Source organism: Perissodus microlepis, chromosome 18 (genome assembly GCF_051167445.1).
Source record: "Perissodus microlepis isolate ML-2025 ecotype Zambia chromosome 18, ASM5116744v1, whole genome shotgun sequence".
NCBI lineage: Eukaryota > Metazoa > Chordata > Actinopteri > Cichliformes > Cichlidae > Perissodus > Perissodus microlepis.
In genome coordinates this window covers 679,447-707,381 of record NC_140478.1, presented here as the reverse complement: position 1 = coordinate 707,381, position 27,935 = coordinate 679,447, and the positions used below count along the sequence as shown (strand labels likewise).

Sequence of the window (27,935 nt, the reverse complement as noted above, 5' to 3'; positions counted from 1 at the left end):
GAGAAGCAGATTTCAGCAGTTGCTCCTGATGACAGGCAGATATTATCTCCAAGTGAGACCTTGTCCGGTTGCTGTCAACACAGACACGACCAAATATCCCGTATTTGTGCTCGACAGCACATGTGGGGATTTTTCTTCTGAACAAAGTATGAAGATTAAAGACGGTCGAATGATGCTGTTATGGTCAGTTTTATCAGTGTTCCTGCTCTGGCTACCACAGCCTCCTTCTGCTTGAGGCGCAGAGGTGTACATCCTGTCTGGGACTCACGTCAGCCGATTGTATCTCCCAGTCCTTATACGCACGTATTTCCTGTGAAATATAGCCAGCACTGAAACTAGAGGTGTCCAGATGCTGGCAGTGAGAGGCAGGTGACAGACACACAGGCAGGATGAAGGCAGAGCTGTTGGTTCTGGTGGTGAGTTTGCTGTGCTGGACTGAAGCTGAAGGTGAGCCGCTAAATGACAACTTCACAAAAGTCAATGATGATAACAGACATTTTAATTACAAGCAACTAGTTTAAGTCTGTATCAATGTTATTGTAGTTACTAAACTCAAACTGGGTGTCAGCATCTTTTGACATTACATATGAGCAGGCTTTGGTCATAGACACTGGGCGTGGCTACAGTATTATGAGTTTCTGAAAGTCTGAAGCTGACAAATAATTTATTATTATTTAAAAAAAAATTAAACTGAAAAATAAAGCTATTTTAAATTGGCACTAATACTCCTTTGTGACATCGTGTTTTAGTTTTTGTGCAAAATCCCGACTCAGTGTGTAATCTGTGACATTTTTATTACGTCCTGTAAAACCACAAAACTGACAGACGGTGTACTTTCTTCTTCTTCTATTGTAAACTGATAGTGTTATAAAAGCTGTACTCTTGTAGTTTGTCCTTTACAGGAGCCTGAGTCATGGAACCAACAACTGGTTGGTTATCAGTGTGAAACAAATGTCCCAGACAAACGGAGAACAAAGCTGATTCACACACACACACACACACACACACACACACACACACACACACACACACACACACACACCTACACAGACACACGCACACACACACACACACACACACACACACACGCACACACACACACACACACACACACCTACACAGACACACGCACACACACACACACACACACCTACACACACACACGCACACACACACACACACACACACAGGCACACACACACCTACACAGACACACGCACACACACACACACACACACACACACACACGCACACACACGCACACACACACACACCTACACAGACACACGCACACACACACACACACACACACACACACACCTACACAGACACACGCACACACACACACACACACACACACACACCTACACAGACACACGCACACACACACACACACACACACACACACACACACCTACACAGACACACGCACACACACACACACACACACACACACACACCTACACAGACACACGCACACACACACACACACACACACCTACACAGACACACGCACACACACACACACACACACACACACACACACACACACACACGCACACACACACACACACACACCTACACAGACACACGCACACACACACACACACACCTACACAGACACACGCACACACACACACACACACACACACAGGCACACACACACCTACACAGACACAGACACACGCACACACACACACACACTCCTCGTGCCTATGGTACGACAACTTTTCTTCGTGCCCCTGGTACTCTGCGCAGAAACACTTTGCCACACACACACACACACACACACACACACACAGGCACACACACACCTACACAGACACACGCACACACACACACACACTCTTACTGTGAGTGTTGCTGCTTCAGTGCACGTGTTTTACTGCTCATCCAATAGTCGTCCTCGGGTCGTACCTTCATGTAAACTGCAGTTGTTGGGACAGATATGGAGCCTGTTTCTGAGAGCAGAGGAACTGAAAGCTCACTGGCAGGACAAATACGTACTGAACAAATGAAACACGAGTAAAAGTTAAACATGGATGTAAAAAATTGGGTGTAGGTTTTTAAAATCAGTCTTTCTGTTCGTAGATGATTGCGACCAAGCTGGAGTGAATACCTCTGGAGACATGGTGATCTCACCTGGAGAAGCCTTCAGGCTGAACTGTACTTTCATATGTTTAAAAAACAGCCACGTTGCACAGCTGTGGAAGGTATACAAGTCTCAGATATTATTATACATTTAGTATTATACCAGGGGTGTCCAACTCCAGGCCTCGAGGCCCGGTGTCCTGCAGGTTTAGATCTGACCCTGGGTCAGCACACCTGAATCACATGACTTCATTCCCAGGCCTCTGGAGAACTTCAGGACATGTTGAGGTCATTTAGCCATTTAAATCAGCTGTGTTGGATCAAGGACACATCTGAAACCTGCAGGACACCGGCCCTCGAGTCCTGGAGTTGGACACCTCTGTATTATACTTTGATATCATGTATTAAAATACTGATACTCATACCAATGTGATGCATGAGCTGCTGACTAACATGGCTATGTTTACCTCATTGTCTGAACCATTCATATGATAGGCTAACATTGTAACATGGCTGTGATGTTTGTCAGGTTAACATAACTGCAGTAACTGTTTTATCTTCCAGAACAACGAGTGTCTTGTCAACATTTCCTCTGCATTACCCAATGTGACCCTGGTCCTGAATGTCCAGTCTTTTACAAAGGCACACACTGGTCAATACCAATGCAAGACCTACCCACCCCATACCATTAGTCCTGCTTTTAGTATTCAAATAGCAAGTAAGGACTAATTATTATATTTATTACATCTTTATTGGCTTGTATTTCATTGTGGAATTTTCCAGATGACACTTTTATTTTTCATGCCTTCAAATGACGTCTTCAGCCACACCTTGAACCATTCTTTTTCAGTATTGGAGTTATTATTGCAGTTTTAAGAGAAGAAGGAACAGAACCAGATATAAGAGAGGAGTGTACGATATTAGCAATCAGTGGGGAAAGAGACGGGAATAAGAGTTTAACAAGATTTGTCGGCAGTGGATCAAGTTTACATGATGATGACTTTAAGTTAGTAAATATGGAAGATAGCTGAGTTATTGTGGGAAGTTCAAAATTGGATAGAGAGGATGACAGCTGAGAAGGACAAAAAATGCAGATAGAACAATTGACCATATCACAGCACGAGGGCAATTGTTGATGAAGATTCTCAATCTTGGTGTAAAAAAAATCCATAGATTTGTTGCAAACTGTGGCAGAGTGTGTATGTATGGCAAAGGTATCTGGGGGTTTAACAATATTATGCAATGTATAAAACAAAGTGCGAGTGTTTCCTTCAGCAGATTCAATAACAGAGGTGTAGTAAGCAGATTTAGCATGATGAATAGCTTCTTTATAGTGTTGTATATGACTGAGATACATGTCCTTGAGAATAGTAAGTCCTGTTTTCCTGGAGAGATGTTCTAGGCGGCGTCCAGTAGCTTTAAGTTAGTCCTGTTTAGAGTACAAATGGAGTAAAAGTACTGTAGTCTTTACCCAAGAGGCAATCTGAAAAATTACGCCAACATGGAGTTGCCGAAAACTCCAGTTCCTCTAGGTGCCACTAGAGCAGGGCAGATTGATATTCCATCCATCTATCCATCTTCTTCTGCTTTATCCGGGGCCGGGTCGCGGGGGCAGCAGCCTAAGCAGAGAAGCCCAGACCTCCCTCTCCCCAGCCACCTCCTCTAGCTTATCGGGGGGAACACCAAGGCGTTCCCAGGCCAGCCGAGAGATGTAACCTGTCCAGCGTGTCCTGGGTCTGCCCTGGGACCTCCTCCCGGTGGGACATGCCTGGAACACCTCACCCAGGAGGCGCCCAGGAGGCATCCTTGTCAGATGCCCGAACCACTTCAGCTGGCTCCTTTCGATGTGGAGGAGCAGCGGCTCTACTCTGAGCCCCTCCCGGATGGCTGAACTTCTCACCCTATCTCTAAGGGAGAGGCCAGCCACCCTTCGGAGGAAGCTTGTATCCACGATCTCATTCTGTCAGTCACTACCCACAGCTCGTGGCAATAGGTGAGGGTAGGGACGTAAATCGACCAGTAAATTGAGAGCTTCACTTTTACACTCAGCTCTCTCTTCACCACGACGGACCGGTGCAGCGTCCGCATCACTGCAGCTGCAGCACCAATCCGTTTGTCGATCTCTGGCTCCCTTCTCCCATCACTTGCGAACAAGACCCCGAGATACTTGAACTCCTCCACTTGGGGCAGGAACTCATCCCCGACCCGGAGTGGGCACTCCACCCTTTTCCAGCTGAGAACCATGGCCTCAGATTTGGAGGTGCTGATCCTCATTCCCGCTGCTTCACACTCGGCTGCGAACCGTTCCAGTGCGAGCTGGAGGCCATCACCCGATGAAGCCAACAGAACCACATCATCCGCGAAAAGCAGAGATGGGATTCTGAGGCCACCGAAGTGAAAGACCTCTGCCACTTGGCTGCGCCTAGAAATCCTGTCCATAAAAATTATGAACAGAATCGGTGACAAAGGGCAGCCCTGGTGGAGCCCATCACCCACCGGGAACGAGTCCGACTTATTGCCGGCAATGCGAACCAAGCTCTTGCAACAGTTGTATAGGGATCGAATGGCCCGTAGCAATGGGCCAGACACCCCATACTCCCGCAACACCTGCCACAGGACACCCCGAGGGACACGGTCGAATGCCTTCTCCAAGTCCACAAACACATGTAGACTGGTTGGGCAAACTCCCATGCACCCTCAAGTATCCTTGAGAGGATAAAGAGCTGGTCCAGTGTTCCGTGACCAGGACGAAAACCGCATTGTTCCTCCTGTATCCGAGGTTCGACTAGCGGACGAACTCTCCTTTCCAGCACCCTGGCATAGACTTTCCCAGGGAGGCTGAGGAGTGTGATCCCCCTGTCATTGGAACACACCCTCCGGTCCCGCTTCTTAAAGATGGGGACCACCACCCCGGTCTGCCAGTGTAGAGGCGTATCAACCAGGACATCCCTACAACGTTCAGAGCCTTCAGGAACTCGGGGCAGACCTCATCCACACCAGGGGCTCCGCCACCAAGGAGTGGTTTAACTGCCTCAGTGACCTCACCACCGGAAATTGGCGGGTCATCCCCAGACTCTGCTTCCTCCTCAGAAGACGTGTCAGTGGGATTAAGGAGGTCCTCGAAGTATTCCTTCCACCGCCTGACAATTTTCTCAGTCGAAGTCAGCAGCACTCCACCAGCACTATACACAGTGCAGGTAGAGCACCGCTTTCCCCTCCTGAGACGCCTGACGGTTTGCCAGAATCTCTTCGAGGCAGTCCGAAAGTCTTTTTCCATGGCCTCTCCGGACTCCTCCCACACCCGAGTTTTTGCTTCAGCCACTGCCCGAGCCGCATTCCGCTTGGCCTGTCGATACCTGTCAGCTGCCTCCAAAGTCCCACAGGCTAACCAAGCACGATAGGACTCCTTCTTCAGCCTGGTGGCTCCCTTCACCTCTGGTGTCCACCATTTGGTTTGGGGATTACCACCACGACAGGCACCAACCACCTTGCGGCCGCAGCTCAATGCAGCAGCTTCGGCAATGGAGATGCTGAACATGGTCCATTCGGACTCAATGTCCCCAGTCTCCCTCGGAATGCTGTTGAAGCTCTGCCGGAGGTGTGCGTTGAAGATCTCGCGGACTGGGGCCTCTGCTAGACGTTCCCAGCACACCCTCACTACGCGTTTAGGTGCACCGGGTCTGTCCAGCGTCCTCCCCCACCACCTGATCCAACTCACCACCAGGTGGTGATCAGTTGACAGCTCAGCCCCTCTCTTTACCCGAGTGTCCAGAACGTATGGTCGCAGGTCAGGTGATACGATTACAAAATCGATCATCGACCTACGGCCTAGAGCGTCCTGGTGCCACGTGCACTTATGGACACTCTTATGTTCGAACAAGGTGTTCGTTATGGCCAAACTGTGATTTGCACAGAAGTCCAATAACAAAACACCGCTTGGGGTCAGATCAGGGAGGCCGTTCCTTCCAATCACGCCCCTCCAGGTCTCGCTGTTGTTACCCACGTGAGCATTGAAGTCTCCCAGCAGGACAACAGAGTCTCCAGGTGGAGCACCTTCCAGCATCCCCCCCCCCCCCCCCCCCAGGGACTCTAAGAAGGCTGGGTACTCTGAACTGCCACTTGGCAGATGACAGTCAGGACCTGTTCCCCGACCCTAAGGCGCAGGGAACAAACCCTCTCATCCACCGGGAAGAACCCCAACGTACAGGCAGCAAGCCGAAGGGATATTAGAATACCCACCCCAGCCCGCCGCCTCTCACCAGGGGCAACTACAGACTGAGACAGAGTCCATTTCCTCTCCAGGAGACTGGTTCCAGAGCCCAAGCAGTGCGTAGAGGTCAGCCCGACTATATCTAGCCGGTACCTCTCAACCTCACGCACTAACTCAGGCTCCTTCCCCACCAGAGAGGTGACATTCCATGTCCCTATTGCCAGTCTTGGTAGCCAGGGATCAGTCCGCCAGGGCCTCCGCTCCTGGCCGCCACCCGGCACACAATGCACCCAATGCGCCTCCTGTGGGTGGGTGGGCCTGCAGGAGGGTGGGCCCATGTCCTCTTTTCGGGCTGTGCCCGGCCAGGCCCCATGGACTAAGGCCCGGCCACCAGACACTCGCCCTTGGGCACCCTCCCTGGGCCTGGCTCCAGGGCGGGGCCCCGGTAACCCTATCCCGGGCAGGGTAAACTGTTCCCTTGATGTTTTCCTCATAAGGGTCTTCTGAATCGCTCTTTGTCTGGTCCCTCGCTCTGGCCCAATTTGCCATGGGAGACCCTACCAGGGGGCAAAAGCCCCCGGACAACATAGCCCCTGGGATCCCTGGGACACACAAACCCTTCCACCACGATAAGGTAGCAATTCACGGAGAGGATCACGTGAGCGAGATTGATATTTCACTGATGATTAAATAAAATACAACAACAGCAATAATAATAGTAACCAGAATCCTATCTGAGCTCAGATATGTCAGTCTTGCCGGCTTAATAGTCAGTGTTCAGTCAAGTCAAAAGGTCAAAAGTCTGTGATGGGTGTGATTTTGTCCAACCGCTCTGTTGCAATTCTTCGTGAGAGAAGAGCAACCTGCCCTTCTGGGCCAACTCGGAATGGCTGTGGTTCGGTTCAAAGGGAACGGCTCGCCATCTTCCTCGTCAGGAAGAAATCCAGGTCTCACGATCCCACAAAAAAAAGCCAGCACGCTTCTAATGTTCAACTCTCAGAGAGGATATTGTCCGCTTCCTCCGCGCCCGTGCAGATCACGATGGGTCCAAAGTCCAAAGTGTTCACAACAAATCAGGTCCGTTTCTCCAAGGTCCATGCAGATCTCCGGTATGGATATCTGCTCAGTTTCTCAAGTTTATAGTTATTTTCCAGCAACAAGCTGGTCCCGTGCACATCCGTCTCTCTCTGTGTCTGAGCACATGTTGTGCCAAAAAGTGATCGTCTGCCAAAAACTGATTGCTTGTATTTAAACTGCTATAAATAACTTGTTGGTCTATAATATGTGAAACATATGTCAAATGTATCCCTCATGAATGATATCAAGTCATCTTGAGCAACAAACAACATTCCTGTAACAAGGTAGAAGCCGCAATAAGTTTTTGGCAGTGACTTTTATGTATTCTTTATTTATGCAGTTAAAAAAAAATTCTTGTTGACTTTAAAAATGCCTCTTTTAAGAGTAGTCTGGCCAAGAGGACAGCTGCAATTGCAACAAATGCAAAAATAGTTCTGTAAACAGCAATTCATGGAGAGGATCGCGTGAGAGAGACTGATATTCACTGATGATTTCTCCTTCAGTACACCCCTCCTGTTTAATCAGAAAGCAGAGATGACTGTGTAAACAGTGATCCTATCATACCTGGCATGTACTCTCTGCTCCTTCCCTCCTCTGATGAGTTTTGTTGTAGTACCATGACCTGCCAGCAGAGGTCTTTCAGAGAGGCAATAAAAACCCAGGTAGCTCAGTGTTTCTGTCACCTCACATCAGATCTTCAGCAGTATTAAAGTTAATTTTCAGTGTTGTTGGTCATCATAGTTGCTACTTTAACAGACGGGTTATATATAGGCTAACATGCTTCAGCCCACTGAAGCATGTTAGATTAATATTAATATTTTATTAAATGATCATTGAAAAAGGCAGACTGTAATAACACTTTTGTGTGAACTGTAAAGTGAATTTATTTATTGATCCCATTTAGAAGAACAGAGGTTGATCCAAAGTGTTTTCCAGGAAAGTGCATTCACATTCCAGCTTTCCAGATAACCCAGTTTGGAACATGTGAACAGTGTGTATTACTTTTTTTAGGCTATCATGACTTATTCCTGGTCTGATTAACACTCCTCTGTCCAGATAACTTCACAGGAAACCCATCTTCCTTGACCACCAGCAGCCCAAAGTGTAACTGCACCCAGCAGACCCACAATGCAACAGGTGAGCGCTCACAAGCATGTTATCAGTTTGATGTAACTGATTGTGCTCATCAGAGTCAGGACTAATATGTTATAACGTATGATTGGAAGTCTTACACAGAGCAGGATTTCCACAGTAGCTGCTGTTTCTTTATTTTTAGTGCTGATTTTTTCAGTCTTTCAGTTTTTTACAGTTTCCAAAGAGCAGTGCAGAGGCTCAGACTTCTCTCCCAGTATGTGCTGGCTTCCCCCTCTCCCTCCCTGGGGGTTCACACTTCACTATCCATTCCAACCCCTGCACAGGAAAACACACTCAGACTGAGAGATGAGGAGAAAGTCAAATGTTTCCTTCATGTCTGTGTGCTATACATGCTAATCTATCGCTCCCCTCTAAATGCGGCTCCTCTCTGCGTGCGCTCCTCAGCTTCTGAGGGATTTTATGTAACCCAGTGTACATTCATCTGTGTCCACGCAGGTCTGAAGGGTCAGATGTGGTTCTGGGTGCTTCTGGGAAAAACTACCATCCTGCTCCTGAGCCTGGCCTCGCTGGCTGTAAAACACAAGACAGAATGAGATCAGACGGACACCCATATCTCCTCTCAGCATTGCTTTGTTTGTATTATTCAGTTTTAAGATGTAGCCTCTTTTATTCTGTCTTCTTTTAAATTTAAGCTCTGCATTATTTAGTCCGCAATTAACACGCATGCGCACACACACATTTGACTAAAGACCCACTGCAAGGAACAATCAGCTTATACTGGGGCTCACTCATTTGCAGTAAATTTGTTTTTTTGTGGTGTCTGATTTGCTGAAGCTTTGCTCTTTAAATTGACACCAGGATCCATGATTTTGCTAATTATTTTCATCATGATTTGCTTAAAATAATTAAAACATGACAAAGGTGTTTTTTAAAACAACTCGAGACATTAAAACAGTAAATAATTCCCTTATTAACTCTCCAATAGTTTGCTCTGAGGCTGCATAACCAACACCAGATTATGTCGACTCCTTCAGTGGATGGACGGGAACACGATAGTATTCCTCAGTATTATTGTCTGCACATAGAGAGGGCTAGATGAACATGGGGCACTGGTTTAGGTCACTGTTGTGATCTACATCCTGAAAGGCTAATGATGCAGAGGCCCCTGAGCTGTTTGCTGCTCCTCTTTGTCCCAGCTTTCTTCTGTTGTCTTCACTGTCATGCTGCTAAATAAATGCAACAAATAAAAAAAATGGTCTTGTGTGCTCAGTGTACAGTTTTAGATATTATTTTGGAAAAAATTTAGAGAGAGCTTGTTTAAACATAGCTTTATTAAGCTCATAGCACAAGGGCCTAAAATAACAGTAATGTAACTGTGTTCCTGATCCCGGCTGACAGAGATGATGACAGTTTGGAATATCATCCAGGTTTATCTGTATTATCATATGTACTGCTCAACCATCCAGGCAAGTGTAGCCAAGTACAGGATAGGGTAGGGGAGGTTAAAGTAAGATGGAGAGAATGGGCCAATAGCTCGATTGGCAGGAGGGTCATGGTGAGTTGCGTGCAGAAGAATGAGTGGAGCCACAAGTAAAGTTGCTTTGAATTGTATTGAATTATATAGCAACAATTAAACAGCACTTCATAAACAGGAATGACACATTAAATAAGATACAACACAACAACAGCAATAATAATAGTAACCAGAATCCTATCTGAGCTCAGATATGTCAGTCTTGCCGGCTTAATAGTCCGTGTTCAGTCAAGTCAAATCCAAAAGGTCAAAAGTCTGTGATGGGTGTGATTTTGTCCAACCGCTCTGTTGCAATTGTTCGTGAGAGAAGAGCAACCTGCCCTTCTGGGCCAACTCGGAATGGCTGGGGTTCGGTTCAAAGGGAACGGCTCGCCATCTTCCTCGTCAGGAAGAAATCCAGGTCTCACGATCCCACAAAAAAAAGCCAGCACGCTTCTAATGTTCAACTCTCAGAGAGGATCTTGTCCGCTTCCTCCGCGCCCGTGCAGATCACGATGGTTCCAAAGTCCAAAGTGTTCACAACAAATCAGGTCTGTTTCTCCAAGGTCCATGCAGATCTCCGGTATGGATATCTGCTCAGTTTCTCAAGTTTATAGTTATTTTCCAGCAACAAGCTGGTCCCGTGCACATCCGTCTCTCTCTGTGTCTGAGCACATGTTGTGCCAAAAAGTGATCGTCTGCCAAAAACTGATTGCTTGTATTTAAACTGCTATAAATAACTTGTTGGTCTATAATATGTGAAACATATGTCAAATGTATCCCTCATGAATGATATCAAGTCATCTTGAGCAACAAACAACATTCCTGTAACAAGGTAGAAGCCGCAATCAGTTTTTGGCAGTGACTTTTATGTATTCTTTATTTATGCAGTTAAAAAAAAATTCTTGTTGACTTTAAAAATGTCTCTTTTAAGAGTAGTCTGGCCAAGAGGACAGCTGCAATTGCAACAAATGCAAAAATAGTTCTGTAAACATATTTTAAGTGGACAAAAGGGAGCTGATTGATTATCAGTACAATAACACAGTTACAAAGATACTTGAGAAACAGGTAATTTTTTAATTTTATATATAACCCCTTTGTAATACCTGTTCACCAAAGTCTATTTAGCAACATACGTAATGATATTACACATAAAACACACACAGAAACATTGGAAATCAGGTTTTGGCACAACAACGGTACAGAGCAGGGGAAGGCGGGGCTTGTTCCTTCCTAACCGGTAGGGGTGTCAAATTTACTCTCTGGGGTTTTATTCTAATATTTATATTATTTATCTTTTATTATTGATTTACTTTAGCTCAACTCAGTGATTAACAGAGTAATGAATCACAATTAACAATAACAATGTTGTAGTGCATTACTGAGTCGTGTAAACTCACTGGGTTACACAAGGACCTCCCAGAGAGTTGGTTCTGCTGGTGCTGGGTTTTCAGTGGAGGACACATGTCCTCATCCATACATGTGACCTCATGAGTCTGACTGAAGCTTTTAAACAGTACATCTGGATACTGGTCAAAACTAGCACCATTACTAAGAATGGACTATGAGTTCAGTTTACTGGTACTTAATTATTAACCACTGATCAATGGCCATTTACAGAGAGCTGGGGACCGGCTGCAATCACAGTACCCACCCGACCAAACACACGACTCCACTGGCTCACTGAAAACGTCTCGTCAGAGGATGGTTGCAGATGTGCTCTACACATGATCCCCACTGCCAGTATCACTAAAAACAATGAGGTCATATATGCAAATGCCACAGTAATACTAAAAGCACTTGGGTATAATACTGTAAAGAGTAAGCTCCACACAGAGAAGAAGGCAGGAAGCCAAAATCAGTGAAGTCAGTGAACAGAGGTGCAGATAGACACCATGAGAAACATATCCTGGGTGAAAAAGAAGCACTACAAGATGTCCGTAACTACAAAACAAAGGCTCACAGCTCGGCCCAGTACACTGAAGAGATATAGTAGGAAAGAAGAGGTCTAGAAAAAATGGCTTGTTCTCCAGAGCTCCATGCTGTGAGGGGAAAGGGGAAATAGCACAAAGACAGACCCACTCATAGCTGAAATTGAGCAATACTGAAAGAACATCGTGGAGAAAGCAGCGTCACATAAGGTAGCCGGTGAACCGAAGACCACAACAATCTCACAGAGCAAGAGCCAGTCAACATCTCAAAGGCAGACATCTAATAATGTGTCTTCAGAATGAAGAGTTGGACGGTGCCAAGACCTGATATTATCTGTGCCTACTGGCTGAAGAGGCCAATGGCCCTCGGTGATCAGCTGGCTGCACAAATATGGGTGCTGCTAACAGCAGGTACTCAGAGCTAGCTAACACGGGGCAGACCCCGCCCCTCCCTGAACCTGGTCCTGCCAGAGGTTTCTTCCTGTTAAAAAGGAGTTTTTCCTTCCCACCAGTGGCGGTCCTAGCCTGTTTGGCGGCCCGGGCGAACACTCCCTCTGCCCCCCCCCCCCCCCCCTCCTCCACACACACACACACACACAAAACATATTAAGGGTTGTACATTATTGTACATTAACATAAAACTGTTGTCGGAACCATACTGAATTTCACCAGAGAAACACACACATATGAAGAGAGAGAGAGTATGCATTGTATGCAAACAGCTACCAAACAGCCATCATAATTCGTCATACAGTGAGAACAGGACAAATCAACAACTGACACTGACTAATTAATATTCAAATCTAAACATAATGTATTGTTTGGAGTTTAGTCTGTTACTGTTACTATTTTTACCATTTCTTCTTGGAGCAACTGCAACACACATAATTTCCTCAGGGATTAATAAAGTATTCTGATTCTGATAGTTTCAGGATGACCTGCCGTTATCCAATCACACATCAGCTTACCTGCATCTGTTGCTCGTTTCTCCTCCTCTTCTTTTCTCTTTTTTCTAAACTGAGCACCTGATGGCTTTGAACTTTTCTTGTCCATCTTCCATTGGTTTTAATTTTGCACTCCAGTATGAACACAAATCCCCCAACCCGAGGATCACCACAACATGATCTAACAGACCTACACCTTAGCACAGCGGTCCCCAACCTTTTTTGCGCCACGGACCGGTTTATGCCCGACAATATTTTCACGGACCGGCCTTTAAGGTGTCGCGGATAAATACAACAAAATAAAACTAGTACCGGTACCGAAAAAAAGAAGATTTATTCATAACACACGTGAAAAGACCCAGGAAAACTGAGTAAACGATAAAAACGATAACAAAATAACGCTGAAAACCGATAAAAACCCTGAAAACTATACATTTCACACCTGAGCCTCAACTCTCGCGGCCCGGTACCAAACGACTCACGGACCGGTACCGGTCCGAGGCCCGGGGGTTGGGGACCGCTGCCTTAGTTCACAGATTCACTTTGTCTAAGGTTTATTTCTGGGATTTCGCACAACCCAGGATTCAAATCATGAATACATAATTTACAACATTATGAATGAAATGTGCTCTATTTGGAAGCAGCCCCCCCTCCCCTTTCGATGGGTTGTGTGTGAGACTTTAAATCATCAAACTGTAAATTATAAATTTTATCCTGAGTCCCCGGCCTCGGTGGGGCGGTGGGGAAGCTGTGGCGGGGGCGTGGTTTGGTGGCCTGTTGCAGAGGAGGGGTGACACACTGAGCTCTCTGGGCGACACGGAGGCGGGGAGGCAACAGGTGTACGGGACAGTGTTAATGAGGGAGATGTCTTTTTGTGTGCCCACAGTGAGATGGAGCAGATGATGCTGCAGAGAGAGGGAGTGGCTGCGTCCGAGGCGGGTGCCAAAAAACCGCAGATTATTTCCAAAATAAAAAGACACTAAGCATAACCCGTGTGTGTGTGGGTCCTGTGTCACAGACCCCTGGTCCTAAAGTGGATATTTATTTTCTTACTCCTCTTATATTTATTGTTTGTTTACTTGCACTGCTGTAACTGGAGCCTCGTCGTTGACTTCAGCAGCGCGCAGGCGCACCGAGGGCTCTCGCGCTCACTTTTCGCGTACAGAATTTCGAAAAAACATCGGTGCGAATTATAAGTCTGTATCATGATGTCTGGTGTTTTCGTGTTTGTTGGTTTGTTTTTATTTTGTTTTATTTTGCGAGTTGGTTATTAGACGCTGCTCCAGCCACCGGTGAATCCCCCGCCGCCCCGCCCTCTCCTGCCTGTGCTGCAAGCAGCAGGCGCACCTCGCAGGCGGAGGGCGCCCTTACTCCCAGCAAATGGGCGATAGAAAACCGATCGGTGCCTCTGCCATTCCCACTATGCGCTGGCCGTGATGCCGCCCCCCACTGCGATGCCGCCCCGGGCAACCGCCCGTGTCGCCCGTATCTAAAACCGCTACTGCTTCCCACTGTCGCCAAAGTCATTGCTCATATGATTGTTGGGTTACTCTCTGTATGTATTATTGTAGGGTCCACCTTATAAAATAAAGCGCCTTGAGGCGACTGTTGTTGTGATTTGGTGCTGTATAAATAAAACTGAATTGAATAGACCAGTTCTGAATGCAAACAATCCCTACAATGGGAAAACACCCTTAAACTCCTAAATACCTGCCTCTCCATAACATGGAAGCTCCTCTCAAGTATTGTAGTAACCAAGCTGAGAAAGACATGAGGGGCTTCTGTAGCTGGGATGGCTCAGGTGGTAGAGCGTGCCATCTACTATGGTTCATACAGAGTCCAGAACTGGTGACTACATCTTGACTGCATCCGTCTTTTCGCCAGTCTCTTTATCCTGTCACGAGTAGCCGACTTTGCACATTTACTGCCAAACAGTCAGAGAAGAAGTCAGCGGTCATCATACAGGAACGGGCTAGAATGGCCTGTTTCAACATATACAGAAATCACAACGCTGTTTTAAAATAACAGCTTCATAATCTCCAAAATGCGGGATTAAGATTATAAACACGTAACAGCAGGCGGCGCTATGCTCCCCCGTTTACAGCTCAACACAAAATAAAAGAAGAAGAAGAAGTGTCATGGCGCTGTCCCACAGCACGGTTACAGACAAGCAATGAATCAGGTCAGAGTTTGTTGTTAAAGGCTCAACGAGAAGAACAACGGGAGGAGAAATGTTTCCTGAAACGGCTCAGCGTTTAAAAACGGCGGCTCCGCTCTTCTCTCGCGCCGCCTTTTTGACGGATTTGAGGCGGTTGTCGGCACATGGAGGGGCCCGGAGACACCTCACTGTCGGCCGCTGCCTTACAGCCAAGGTCCCCCCTCCGCGGAAACCTAGGGAGAGGGTCGAAATCCCGGGACTGGAGATGGTCACATACGGAGAGAGGATGCACTATGTCCCGGGGCTGGCGAAACCTGCTCCCCAGCACTGGGAGAGGGACTACAAGGACCCGCGATATTACAAGTCTCCCCCTGCCCACGAGATGCTGCTGTACAAGGACAAGCCGTGTTATATCTTCAACCAGAGGACCAGCGCGCTGGAAGGTAACGGCTGTGTCACACTGAGCACGCCGCTGCCCGGTGGTCGCTGCCCGGGGTTCATTAGACACACACGAGCATTATTATGGAAGTCTACGGGAGTGCAAGGCATGCTTGGCTGACTGACAGGCCTCATCAGAAATCACTCATATGTGCTTGTTTATGTGCAACATAATCAAGATTTTAATAAATAGGCGCAAAAGGAGCTTTACTCTGAGAGAAGTTTATTTTGAAAGTCTTTGTAGCTAAACGTAGACCCACGTGATCACGCAGATTTGATTCATTTTAAAAAGCTTTTATTTGAAATCTTCAGTTTTATTTATATAAAATTTTGCCTGTCGGTCTCAGGTGTGCGTCAGGCTGCCTGGCTGACCAAAACCCAGGTGATCCCAGGTCTCCCTGCACAGCTCCTCTCCCTCGCAGAGAACCCTGAAAACCAGATCCCAGATCAGGATGAGCGTGTACAGAATGCCATCAAGCACGCACGCTTCTGGGACACGACAGAGGATCGACCGCGTAAAGAGAAATACAGGTTGGGTGACATCTGTACTTACACATGTGGGGTGGCTGTAGCTCAGGAGGTAGAGCAGGTCACTACTGACCCGAAAGTTGGTGGTTCGATCCCTGACTCCTCCAGTCTACAGTATCCTTGGGTACTAACCCCATGGATGCTCGCCGATGCGTCCATCGGAGTATGAATGTGTGTGGATGTAGTTAGTATAGAGAAAGTGCTCGGGAGCTTTAGAAAAGCGCTCTATAAGAATCAGTCCCTGCAGTGTGGACTTCCACAGACACACTCGACTCGATGCAACTTTTCCTCAGGGATTAATAAAGTATTCTGATAACAGGAATAACTGCTTCTACACATGTGGATGTGTGTTTGCAAACCCATGATTCACCACTGTTTTTAAGGAAGATCTGACATCATTTGAATACAGTCTGTTTAGGGCTGTGACACGTGTACTGTTTACTGCAGTATTTTTTCATTGCTTTAGTTGATGGTTTTGTCCCCATGGCACCACCGCAGGACCAGCCAAAACAACCTGAGGGGGTTGTTTGGAAACGAGGGGCTGCCTCTGTATGTTCAGAAAACAAGCTGGACAGAGACACCAACACACAAACCTTCTGTGACGGCGCATGCAGAGAGTTTATGAATGAGAAGCAAACATGCTGACAGCTGCTCCAAATCAAGCGCTGGATCAGGCTTTTGTCTGCGGCACACCACATAATAAAGACTAAACATTAGAGCTGCCATTACAACTCATATCTATGCTTTGGTGCAGTGGAGTTAACGCAGTGACCTGTCCCTTCATGAGCTTAGCGGTGCACTTCATCAGAGACTGGGTTGATGTTTCCAGACGTTCCACACAGGAGCAGTAATGATAGGCGGAGTCATAATAATGCTCATATTATTTATTTTAGTTAAATGTAAAACAGAATGGTATAAACTAACTGTCCCTTTGTTGCTTGTTCCTCAGCAACACTCTGCTGCTCAACCTGCTGCACCTGTGTGCGACGCTGCAGTCCAGCCACCCGGCCGTCGGGAGGAGGATGCTTGCAGAGAACTACTCGCTGGCAACCACGTGGAAAAGAGGTATCGTCCCCTCGTGCTCAGCGGGATCATTTTGACTGCGAGTCGTGACTAATACGATCAAACGTGTTTGCGTGTCAGGTGAGGATCTCCTCCAGATAAGGGGTCAGAACGGTTTACTGCTGAACAGCATGGATCCTCTCCCAGAGATGTCTGGTAAACAGGAGGTGGCCGACACAGCGGATCACGTCCTGGACACCTTCTATCCCGTCTCCCCGACTATCGACCTCCAGAAAGTGCACGTGTACAAAGAGGAGGTAAACCACACAGGTGAGAGGTTAGCCAGCTGTCGTCCTTTCTGTAAGGCAGGTCTGCTGGGTCCAGGTGTGTTTCTGTCTGCTCCTCACGCTCAGTGACAGAAGTCTGTCACGTCCACTCAGGTTTCAGAGATGACTACCCTTACCCTCACGCCCACACGCTGTACTTCCTGGAGTCAGCTGATCCTCGTTGTAAGCTCCGCCCAGAGCAGTTTAGAACCAAGATGATCATGTTTACCTTTGGAAACGCGCTGGCCCGTGCACACAAGCTCTATGGGGTAAGCATGCGTGCAAACGAACAGCAACACTTTACCTCAGTTTGAACAGTGTTGTGTTTCTTAATTATCCCTCTTCATGTGTGTCAGACTCGTCCACAGCAACTCTTAGACCGTCCTGTGACCGTGCAGTCAGTCGGGACCAATGGTAGGATTTTCCAGTTCATGGTTTTCCAGCTGAATACCACGGACCTCTCAGGAGACGACGGAATTAAAAACCAGGTGAGCTGTATGTGAGGAAGCCTGGGCTGTAGGGGTGTGGTCAGAAGCCTGCACACACTCGTGTTTCTCTGGAACGAGGCTACAGCACGTCTTTAATGACGTTAGAAAAACAAGAATTGTGTGTAAAACCTTAAATGTGTTTTCTCTAAACATATATGTGCAGACTCCAACATATCAGTGGTGCTGATGGCTCTGCAGCATCAAGGCTAAAACCTATTAACCTGTCATAAGTGATCATGGAGGCGTGTCAGGTGTAGTTTCCATTTACACAGTTACATACAAAGGATTCCTTTGATAGTACTCAGTTACTGCCCAGTACTGGTCAGAAGGTGTCATGTTGCAGTTTCCACGATCATCAGTTCAAACAGTTGTTTAAGTTATTCAGATGAGCTGGATGAAGACCCAGACCGCCCCCCCCCATCAGAGGACACAGCCCAGGGACCTGCGTGTGTCCTCACACCTGCACTGTGTGCTCTCTGCTTCAAATCAGTTGATCACTTTGTAAACTTGTAGCTTTTCTTCATGGTTTGTTTTGTTTTCACGTGGAGAAAAATCAGAGTGAAGCTTTCAAACCAGCCACTTCAAATGAACTCTACAACTCAGCAAAGAAGAGCGGAGAATAATCTGCCAGCATCCAGTCAGATTACAGCGTGTTAACCTGTGTGGATTATTTATGCTGTGAAATCATTCAGCCTTGGAAAAAGAAAGTACAGGATGCTGACATCACGCCTAGGGATGGGTATTGATAAGATTTTCACGATTCCGATTCCAGTTTCGATTCTGTTTAACGATTCGATTCTTTATCGATTCTCTTATCGATTCTTTTTAAAAAAGGAGAACACTGAGGTCGATTAGCTTAGAACTTTGTTTTATATCTTCTCTTTGAACAAGATAGAAATTTAGGAGTAACGTGGCCTTACAAACCCAGCAGTGAGATCTTCAGAGATCCACAGCCTACGGCTCTTTAATGGGGCGTCACAGGGTCCCCAGGAAAAAAAATAGTAAATGTAAAATAATAAAATAAATATTCTTCTGTAGCAATAACAAAGTATAACATAAATTATTCTGTAGCAATTACACAAGAATATCCAGTAATGTCCCTGCCTACAATTAAACACATTCACTTACCGAAAATCATCTGCTGTGGCAAATGGGTGCAAGCCTTTGACCACAAACTGAGTCACTGCTCGGTGACATTCGTCTATCCTGGCCTGAAAGGAGACGCTACCGGTAGACTGCAGCGAGAACTGCCAGCATCTGAGCCAGACTCTGTCTCTCTCATCATGGTCACCTAAATGCACAGTAATGGCAGGTTTTGTAATAAGGCAGATCGCGCTAACATAATATGCACTGTTGTTGATTATTTACCCGCCGCATTAACGGGAGAGGACGTGCAAACGTTACCGCTGCTGCTGGGTTGAGATTCACGAGTCCGGAGCGAATTAAAAACACGACATTCATTTAAGGTCATCGCGTGTTTTGTGAGCAAATGCTTTTGCATATTCGTAGTGTTTCCTCCCTTAAATGAAGTATCTACTTTGCAAGTATTGCAAGTTGCCCTGTTGTCATCCGTTCTCGTAAAGTATGACCAAACTTTTGAGCGTTTGAGCCGCCGTGTTTCCTGCCAGATAAATGACGCTCCGCAACGTGGTGACGTCATTCGGGGCGACTGGAATCGATAAGGGAGTCGTTTGGAAAAATGGCAAACAATTCCAAGGAACTGAAACAGTGGGAACCGGTTCTCAACAAGAACCGGTTTTCGATACCCATCCCTAATCACGCCCATGATAAGTAGGGAAACATCACTGCTGTGAACAATTCAAGGATTTTACTATAGATTTGCAGATTCAGTGCTCGCTGTATTGTTCACCATGATTTTCTTCTTACAGCTCGTGCTATGTTGTGCTAAGTATCACTCCAAAACCTGTCAGTGTGGCACAAAGGCACGGCTCATTCCTCGCCAGTATGTAAATACTATGTATGTCTTGGTGCTTCCTTGTGTTATTGAGGGTTTGTAATAACTCCACAACTTACCAGCCCAGTTTAGCCCACGAACATAAGAGCAGACTGCTGTGAAGATGCTGGAACAGTGGCTACGTCTCTGATGGCCTCAGTAAACCTGTGTGCTTACTCAGCGTTGAGAAAGGAAGCTTATGGATGTGTCAACAAAAGTTGTTCTTTGTCCTCCAGCTGAGTCCAAAGTTAAACCCCAGCAGTCTGTTTTAGCTGTTCCATTTTGTCTGTTTGCAGATGTGGCTGGAAGAAGACGTCGAGCTGTATGATTTTGCAAAAGTTCGACCGCTCATTAAAAAGAAGCAAGTCAAGGTACAGTTTCTGTTTGAGGGGAGACGTGGCTTTCACTAACTTTATTTATCTGTGTAGCTGTCAGCCTTTCTGTGTCAGTGTGCAGGAAGCTCCTCAGTGCAGTAACTCTACTCTGCAGTTACTGTACTCTGCAGTAACTCTACTCTGCAGTAACTCTACTCTGCAGTAACTCTACTCTGCAGTTACTGTACTCTGCGGTAACTGCGCAGTTACTGTACTCTGCAGTTACTGTACTCTGCAGTAACTGCGCAGTAACTGTACTCTGCAGTTACTGTACTCTGCAGTAACTGTACTCTGCAGTTACTGTACTCTGCAGTTACTCTGCAGTAACTGCGCAGTAACTGTACTCTGCAGTTACTCTGCAGTTACTGTACTCTGCGGTAACTGTACTCTGCAGTAACTGTACTCTGCAGTTACTCTGCAGTTACTGTACTCTGCGGTAACTGTACTCTGCAGTAACTGTACTCTGCAGTTACTCTGCAGTTACTGTACTCTGCGGTAACTGTACTCTGCAGTTACTGTACTCTGCGGTAACTGCGCAGTTACTGTACTCTGCGGTTACTGCGCAGTTACTGTACTCTGCGGTTACTGTACTCTGCAGTAACTGCGCAGTTACTGTACTCTGCGGTTACTGTACTCTGCAGTAACTGCGCAGTAACTGTACTCTGCAGTTACTGTACTCTGCAGTAACTGCGCAGTAACTGCGCAGTAACTGTACTCTGCAGTAACTGTACTCTGCAGTTACTGTACTCTGCAGTAACTGTACTCTGCAGTTACTGTACTCTGCAGTAACTGTACTCTGCAGTAACTGTACTCTGCAGTAACTGCGCAGTAACTGTACTCTGCAGTTACTGTACTCTGCAGTTACTCTGCAGTAACTGCGCAGTAACTGTACTCTGCAGTAACTGTACTCTGCGGTAACTGCGCAGTTACTGTACTCTGCAGTTACTGTACTCTGCAGTTACTCTGCAGTAACTGCGCAGTAACTGTACTCTGCAGTAACTGTACTCTGCGGTAACTGTACTCTGCGGTAACTGCGCAGTTACTGTACTCTGCGGTTACTGTACTCTGCAGTTACTGTACTCTGCGGTAACTGCGCAGTTACTGTACTCTGCGGTTACTGCGCAGTTACTGTACTCTGCAGTTACTGTACTCTGCAGTAACTGCGCAGTAACTCTACTCTGCAGTTACTGTACTCTGCAGTAACTGCGCAGTAACTGCGCAGTAACTGTACTCTGCAGTAACTGCGCAGTAACTGCGCAGTAACTGTACTCTGCAGTTACTGTACTCTGCAGTAACTGCGCAGTAACTGTACTCTGCAGTAACTGCGCAGTTACTGTACTCTGCAGTAACTGTACTCTGCAGTTACTGTACTCTGCAGTAACTGTACTCTGCAGTAACTATACTCTGCAGTAACTGCGCAGTAACTGTACTCTGCAGTTACTGTACTCTGCAGTTACTCTGCAGTAACTGCGCAGTAACTGTACTCTGCAGTAACTGTACTCTGCGGTAACTGCGCAGTTACTGTACTCTGCAGTTACTGTACTCTGCAGTTACTGTACTCTGCAGTTACTCTGCAGTAACTGCGCAGTAACTGTACTCTGCATTAACTGTACTCTGCAGTAACTGTACTCTGCAGTAACTGCGCAGTAACTGTACTCTGCGGTAACTGTACTCTGCGGTAAATGCGCAGTTACTGTACTCTGCAGTTACTGCGCAGTAACTGTACTCTGCGGTAACTGTACTCTGCGGTAACTGCGCAGTAACTGTACTCTGCGGTAACTGTACTCTGCGGTAACTGCGCAGTTACTGTACTCTGCGGTTACTGTACTCTGCGGTAACTGCGCAGCTACTGTACTCTGTAGTTACTGTACTCTGCAGTAACTGTACTCTGCAGTAACTGTACTCTGCAGTTACTGTACTCTGCAGTAACTGCGCAGTAACTGTACTCTGCAGTAACTGTACTCTGCAGTAACTGCGCAGTAACTGTACTCTGCAGTAACTGTGCAGTAACTGCACTCTGCAGTAACTGTACTCTGCAGTAACTGTGCAGTAACTGCACTCTGCAGTAACTGCACTCTGCAGTAACTGCACTCTGCAGTTACTGTACTCTGCAGTTACTGCACTCTGCAGTAACTGCGCAGTAACTGTACTCTGCAGTAACTGCGCAGTAACTGTACTCTGCAGTAACTGTACTCTGCGGTAACTGCGCAGTAACTGTACTCTGCGGTAACTGCGCAGTAACTGTACTCTGCGGTAACTGCGCAGTAACTGTACTCTGCGGTTACTGCGCAGTAACTGTACTCTGCGGTTACTGCGCAGTAACTGTACTCTGCGGTTACTGCGCAGTAACTGTACTCTGCAGTTACTGTACTCTGCGGTTACTGTACTCTGCGGTAACTGCGCAGCTACTGTACTCTGTAGTTACTGTACTCTGCAGTAACTGTACTCTGCAGTAACTGTACTCTGCAGTTACTGTACTCTGCAGTAACTGCGCAGTAACTGTACTCTGCAGTAACTGTACTCTGCAGTTACTCTGCAGTAACTGCGCAGTAACTGTACTCTGCAGTTACTGCGCAGTAACTGTACTCTGCAGTTACTGCGCAGTAACTGTACTCTGCAGTTACTGCGCAGTAACTGTACTCTGCAGTAACTGTACTCTGCAGTAACTGTACTCTGCAGTAACTGCGCAGTAACTGTACTCTGCAGTAACTGTACTCTGCAGTAACTGTACTCTGCAGTAACTGCACTCTGCAGTTACTGTACTCTGCAGTTACTGCACTCTGCAGTAACTGCGCAGTAACTGTACTCTGCAGTAACTGTACTCTGCGGTAACTGCGCAGTAACTGTACTCTGCGGTAACTGCGCAGTAACTGTACTCTGCGGTAATGCACTCTGCATGAATTTTTAGCTGCAACATTTTTGATGCATAGTTAAACAGACTGGTGGAAACTGTTACAGACGTATTGCACATGCTTCCTTTTGACCGTGTGATGGGAGGAGCCACAGTGAAAATGTAATGGTTCTGATTGGTTGCTTTGTGTCTCCACAGATACCAGCTGGTCTGGCCGGATACAAGCCTGAGGCGTTCAGCAAGTTCCTGGCACTGTACCTGCATGGAGCTGTGTAGGACTGCAGACCTCATACATCTGTTGTGTGTTTGTGTGAGCGATGCGCTGCCAGCAGTCAGTTGCCTGTGAAGTCTGTGTGTGTCTGTGATCTAAATCAGCATCTTCTCAAAACTCCTGATTTTCTTTCAGTCAGTAACAGCGTCCGGGTGTTTCATGGAGCTGCACCCACACTTCATCTACATCTTTATGATAACTTCTGAATAAAGGCTGCTTTTCTCAACACTTTGTTTATTCTTTCTTTCTCATTAAGTTTATCAAGCTGTTCATATGTAAATTCTTATACTCCAAGCTAAGGCTAAGTCCTGAAGCATGTCAGTACCCAACACGTTTTCGTTGGGTTGCTATTCTATGTTAAATGTGTAGACATACTTTTCCTTCCACATCGAAAAGCAAATGAGTGGTTTTACTGTTCAGTGACTATATTTATGCTCATGTTAGGACATGGCCTCTGGCCTAGGGCGTTCTGAATACTTGGAGAACAACCACAAATGACACATTTGGTGGGTTTGCATGATTATCTTCTGTAGTTTAACATACCATTTTATCAAGGTAAATCACACCAGGCTCAGGCCGAAGAAGTCAGTCTTCCACATCCTAAACAGAACAAATACATCCTGAATGAAGCTCACAAGCAATGGGAGTTTAGCAGTTTGAGGAAACTCACAGCACACAGTGGGGAGCTAAGAAAAAACAGCGGGTAATTCAGTGGATTTATCACGGCATGTTGCTTTCAGATATCTAAAGCTCATGTTAAAATTGTCGTTCTGACAAAATGCTAAAGACACAAATGCTCATAGAAGTCACAACAGTATTAAAAGTGGCAGCGCTGACCTGAAATCTACAGCAAGGATTGTGATTTTACTCTTACTTTAAAATCTTGCTTCTGACATACAAGTGTGTCCATAAATCTGCTCCTTCCTGTTTGTGTGACCTGCTTCATGACACCACCAAACAGTGCACTGTTTCCAGCTCTCCTCTCTGCTCTCTCCTATCGTGTCCCCTTTGTCTTACTCCTCTCTATCACCTTTTCTATCCCTTTGAAGAAGTGAGGCTCCATAAATGCTAAAGAGGTAAGTATTATTCCTCAGTTGCAGTGAATAGATAGAAAATAAACTGTAGGAAACTAAACAGAAGAAAGAAGGAGAGAAATAACAATTTAACATAAACCAGTCACACTCCAGGGCCTGATCAACCCTGGCAGGGCCTCCTTGGATGAGGGTGTCTAGTGATAATGGCCGAAACACCCGATGAATCCAAAGTCCACTACTGATGATGTGTCCCAAATCTTAATATGATAATTTAGATCAGATCTCTAATCCCTAAACCTAACCAAGGAAGGAATAATGGCAGATTAGCCTGGGTAAAAGACCGACAGTTGAGGCACACAACGATGTGTGCTGGTGGCAAAGTTTCTGGGCTTTCCTCATAACAGCCATCCCTCAAACTTTTCTCAGTTTAAAGCAGTGCAGGGATTGTAACATCTAGTCCTTTTACTGAAACACACATCAAAATAAATGCCCAAATACGCTACCAAGAACAACCCAAGTTGTAAAGTTTTTTTATGGAAAATTATGCCGTTTAATGTTTCGTTGCACTCTGAAATAAAAGCATAGTACAAATAAGAAATTGGAGTTAAAAAAGAAATCATGGAATCAATTTATAGACCAAAGTGTATTCTAAACTTCTGACTCGTGGCTTCTTTCTACAATAGAAATCGAATCTTCTCCCATATCTGTAGCAGAAGTTCCCATAAATGTGGACCTTGTAGGCTGCTTTGCTTTCACTCTTCTGTCCAGTTCAAACCAGCTCGATGGGGTTTCAGTCTGGAGACTGTGCTGGACACTCCCTTGTTCTATTTTCCTGAGGTAGTTCTGGCATAGCTTGAACTGGTGTTTTGGGTCATTATCTTGCTGTAGGATGAACCCCTGACCCCAGAGGGTGCTACAGAATGCTGTGGTAGCTGTTTTGGTTCAGGGAGCCTCTCACTCTGTACGAGTCACCGACCCTGGATCCAGCAAACAGCCCCAGACCATCACACTTCCTCCTGCATGTTTGACAGTTGATGCCACACATTGTGGAACCATCCTTTACCTACTCAACGCCGCACAAAGATCCTGCGTGATGATCCATCAGTCCATAATACCTTCTTCCAGTCTTCAGTAGTCCAGTGTTGGTGTTTCATGGCCCAGACAAACCTCTGTCTTATTCTGATGTCTGGCTTTCTTTCTGCAACTCATCCTGTCAAACCTGCAGCTCGAAGTTTTTTCTTCACAGCTGGTACGGAGACTTTCTCACTACGACCACTATGAAGCTGCTTGAAGCTGTTGTCCTGTGAGCCGCCATCACACAGCTGTTAACTCTCAGAAACTTGTCCTCTGATTCAGTCGTGTCTTTGGGTCTGCAGACCTCCTCCTGTCACAGTTTGTTTCTGAGCCTTTGGATGCTGAAGGAACCTGGACTCACTGACACTTTGACTTTCTTTGCAGTTTCTCTGTAGGACAGACCGACTGTAACAGGGCTGGAAACACAGTGAGATGGACCAAGGCAAGTGTAGTGGAACAGAAAGTATTTATTTGCCATACAGCTCTCCTTACAATAGTGATGGCCCGCTTGAAGCTGACGCTTCGGTGCGTGTGTCAAAAAAATCAACACACTGCTTCAGAAGCACTGTGTCGAAGCTTGATTCGTTTGGCCAGAGTCACGTGATCAGTGACGTCCGAAGCTTCATTTAGAGCCTAACTGCTTCGGTGTCTGATTCAATGGTTCAGGAAGCGAATCATTCGCGGGATTTGTGGAGTGTTTTGATGGAGACAGATAGCGAACCACTGATATTTTTACTGAGAGATTTGGAGCCAGCGGGGAATAGAGGAGGTTCTGTTGTGTGGGAGGATTTTGAGTTGATTTTGGTCGATCGGGTGGGTTTTCCAGCTTTGTGTTCTGGCCGTTTGCTTTTGTTTTGTGCGTGTTTATTATATCTTATAATGGGAAAAAATTTAAAATGTCAAAAATCCTATTTTCATAATATAAATATAATTAAATAACTTTAGAAAAACTTCCACTTGACTCTTTACATGTAATGTTATAAAAATATATATTTTATTGTTTAATTAATCTGAAAATGTTAGTCTGCCAAATGTGCAGCAATGTAATCTATCTATTCTCTTTAGCTGATAGTTGGTGGGGCCCAGACAGACTGTATAACTGCATCTCTACCAGTTTCTCTGCACTCCAGCCTCCTCTGTGCCATGTGAAGGGATTTTCCTTAAAGCAGGAGAAATGATCTCCACGAAAAGGAGCAGGTTCGGCCATCGCACAGTGGAACAAATTCTCTTCTTAAATAAAAATGAAAAAGGGCTACTTTAAATGTATCATGTTTTTAATTTGCAAGTTCATAAGCATTTTCCCTTTCCATTTCACAATCAGTTCTACCCCCAGGTCAAAAATATGTCTGGGAACATTTCCCTAATATAATATTATTTATAAATACACCCGTCTAGCACTTGCACAAGTGCATGGAGGCGGGACCTCACAGCAGAAGCATACTCCATAATGTGTTGTACATTATTATATGTATATTATATGTAATGTGGTATTTTTCAATTATTGTAACCAACATCAAGAAGTCACAAGCAAAGAAAGACCACACCATGGTGCATGTTTGAACAAGGAGAGTTTACTGGTCAACATTATTTATTAAACAAATAAACCACATTTTTTTAACCCCCCAAAAATACACGTTCAAAGCAACACAGCGGCCCAATATCAGACAGAATTCCACTCTGTGGGCAATCATAGGCTGTATCCCAATTCAGGGTCTGCAGCCTTAAAGTACGCAGCCTCAACGATCCTCAAGGGCCGCGTACTTAAAGACCGCTAAGGCCGGAAGTGCGAGGTTGTGAAATGGGACGGTCTAGCCTCCGTTGCGCTGCCCAGGTTGCCTAGCAACCATGATACTAAATCATACAGCTTTGTTTGACAGAAATGAAGGAGAAAATCTTTTGTTCATTTGTTTGTTTGATTCTACATGAGCTTTGATCATTCTCTGTAAGATTAAGCTCAGCTATTGAACGGCGTATATTTTAAAGTAAAGGCTTTAAAACCAAGTTAGTACAAACGTCACTAATGTCACATAACTTTGCTGACATGTGGCCAACAGTAATGTTTTCATGTTCTTCGTTATTAAACATTTGCACATAAATAAGTGACATAATATTCAGTACTTACTTAAAGTTTACTCTTCGGCCGCCCCTCATCCGCCTTTTATTTCGGCAAAATTATCCACACCCACCGCCGCGCTATGCATTCTGGGATATATTGGGCCACGAAGTCTACACCGCCACGTCCTTAAAATTCAGGGAAATGAAGGACGCATTTGACGGCCGCATTTCGAGCAGCCTTCGAATTGGGACAGCCTTCGTCGCGTCGCGGTGACGTAATCGGCCTTAAAATGCGGCCTTTAAGGCTGCAGACCCTGGATTGGGATACAGCCGTAATGAAGCAGCTGGTTTTATTTTGTGGAATCAAGCTGCTCTTCATATTTTGGCCACCAGATGTCACCAGAGAGGACTGTGTTGAAAAGCTTCGAGTAATGAACCGTTTTTCAATACAAGCTTCAGAAAGCTTCATTTGGCCATCACTACCTTACAAAAACTCACTCGTCGAGCTTCTTCACAGCACA

At 46.0% G+C, this 27,935-nt stretch overlaps 2 protein-coding genes across 2 annotated transcripts; both read left to right on the top strand.

Moving 5' to 3' along the window:
- The first annotated feature begins 364 nt into the window (after window positions 1–364).
- LOC146366376 (uncharacterized) lies at window positions 365–9,707 on the top strand. The gene is made up of 5 exons (XM_084912983.1): window positions 365–447; window positions 2,092–2,213; window positions 2,656–2,809; window positions 8,435–8,515; window positions 8,969–9,707. The coding sequence occupies exons 1-5, from the start codon at window positions 390–392 to the stop codon at window positions 9,064–9,066; spliced, it is 513 nt and encodes a 170-aa protein (XP_084769109.1). The 5' UTR covers window positions 365–389; the 3' UTR covers window positions 9,067–9,707.
- Window positions 9,708–14,962: 5,255 nt separating this feature from the next.
- mrpl37 (mitochondrial ribosomal protein L37) lies at window positions 14,963–23,477 on the top strand. The gene is made up of 8 exons (XM_084913270.1): window positions 14,963–15,462; window positions 15,805–15,988; window positions 16,935–17,050; window positions 17,129–17,317; window positions 17,428–17,582; window positions 17,670–17,801; window positions 20,052–20,126; window positions 23,179–23,477. Exons 1-8 carry the CDS (start codon window positions 15,093–15,095, stop codon window positions 23,254–23,256), a joined length of 1,299 nt encoding a protein of 432 aa, XP_084769396.1. The 5' UTR covers window positions 14,963–15,092; the 3' UTR covers window positions 23,257–23,477.
- Window positions 23,478–27,935: the final 4,458 nt, after the last annotated feature.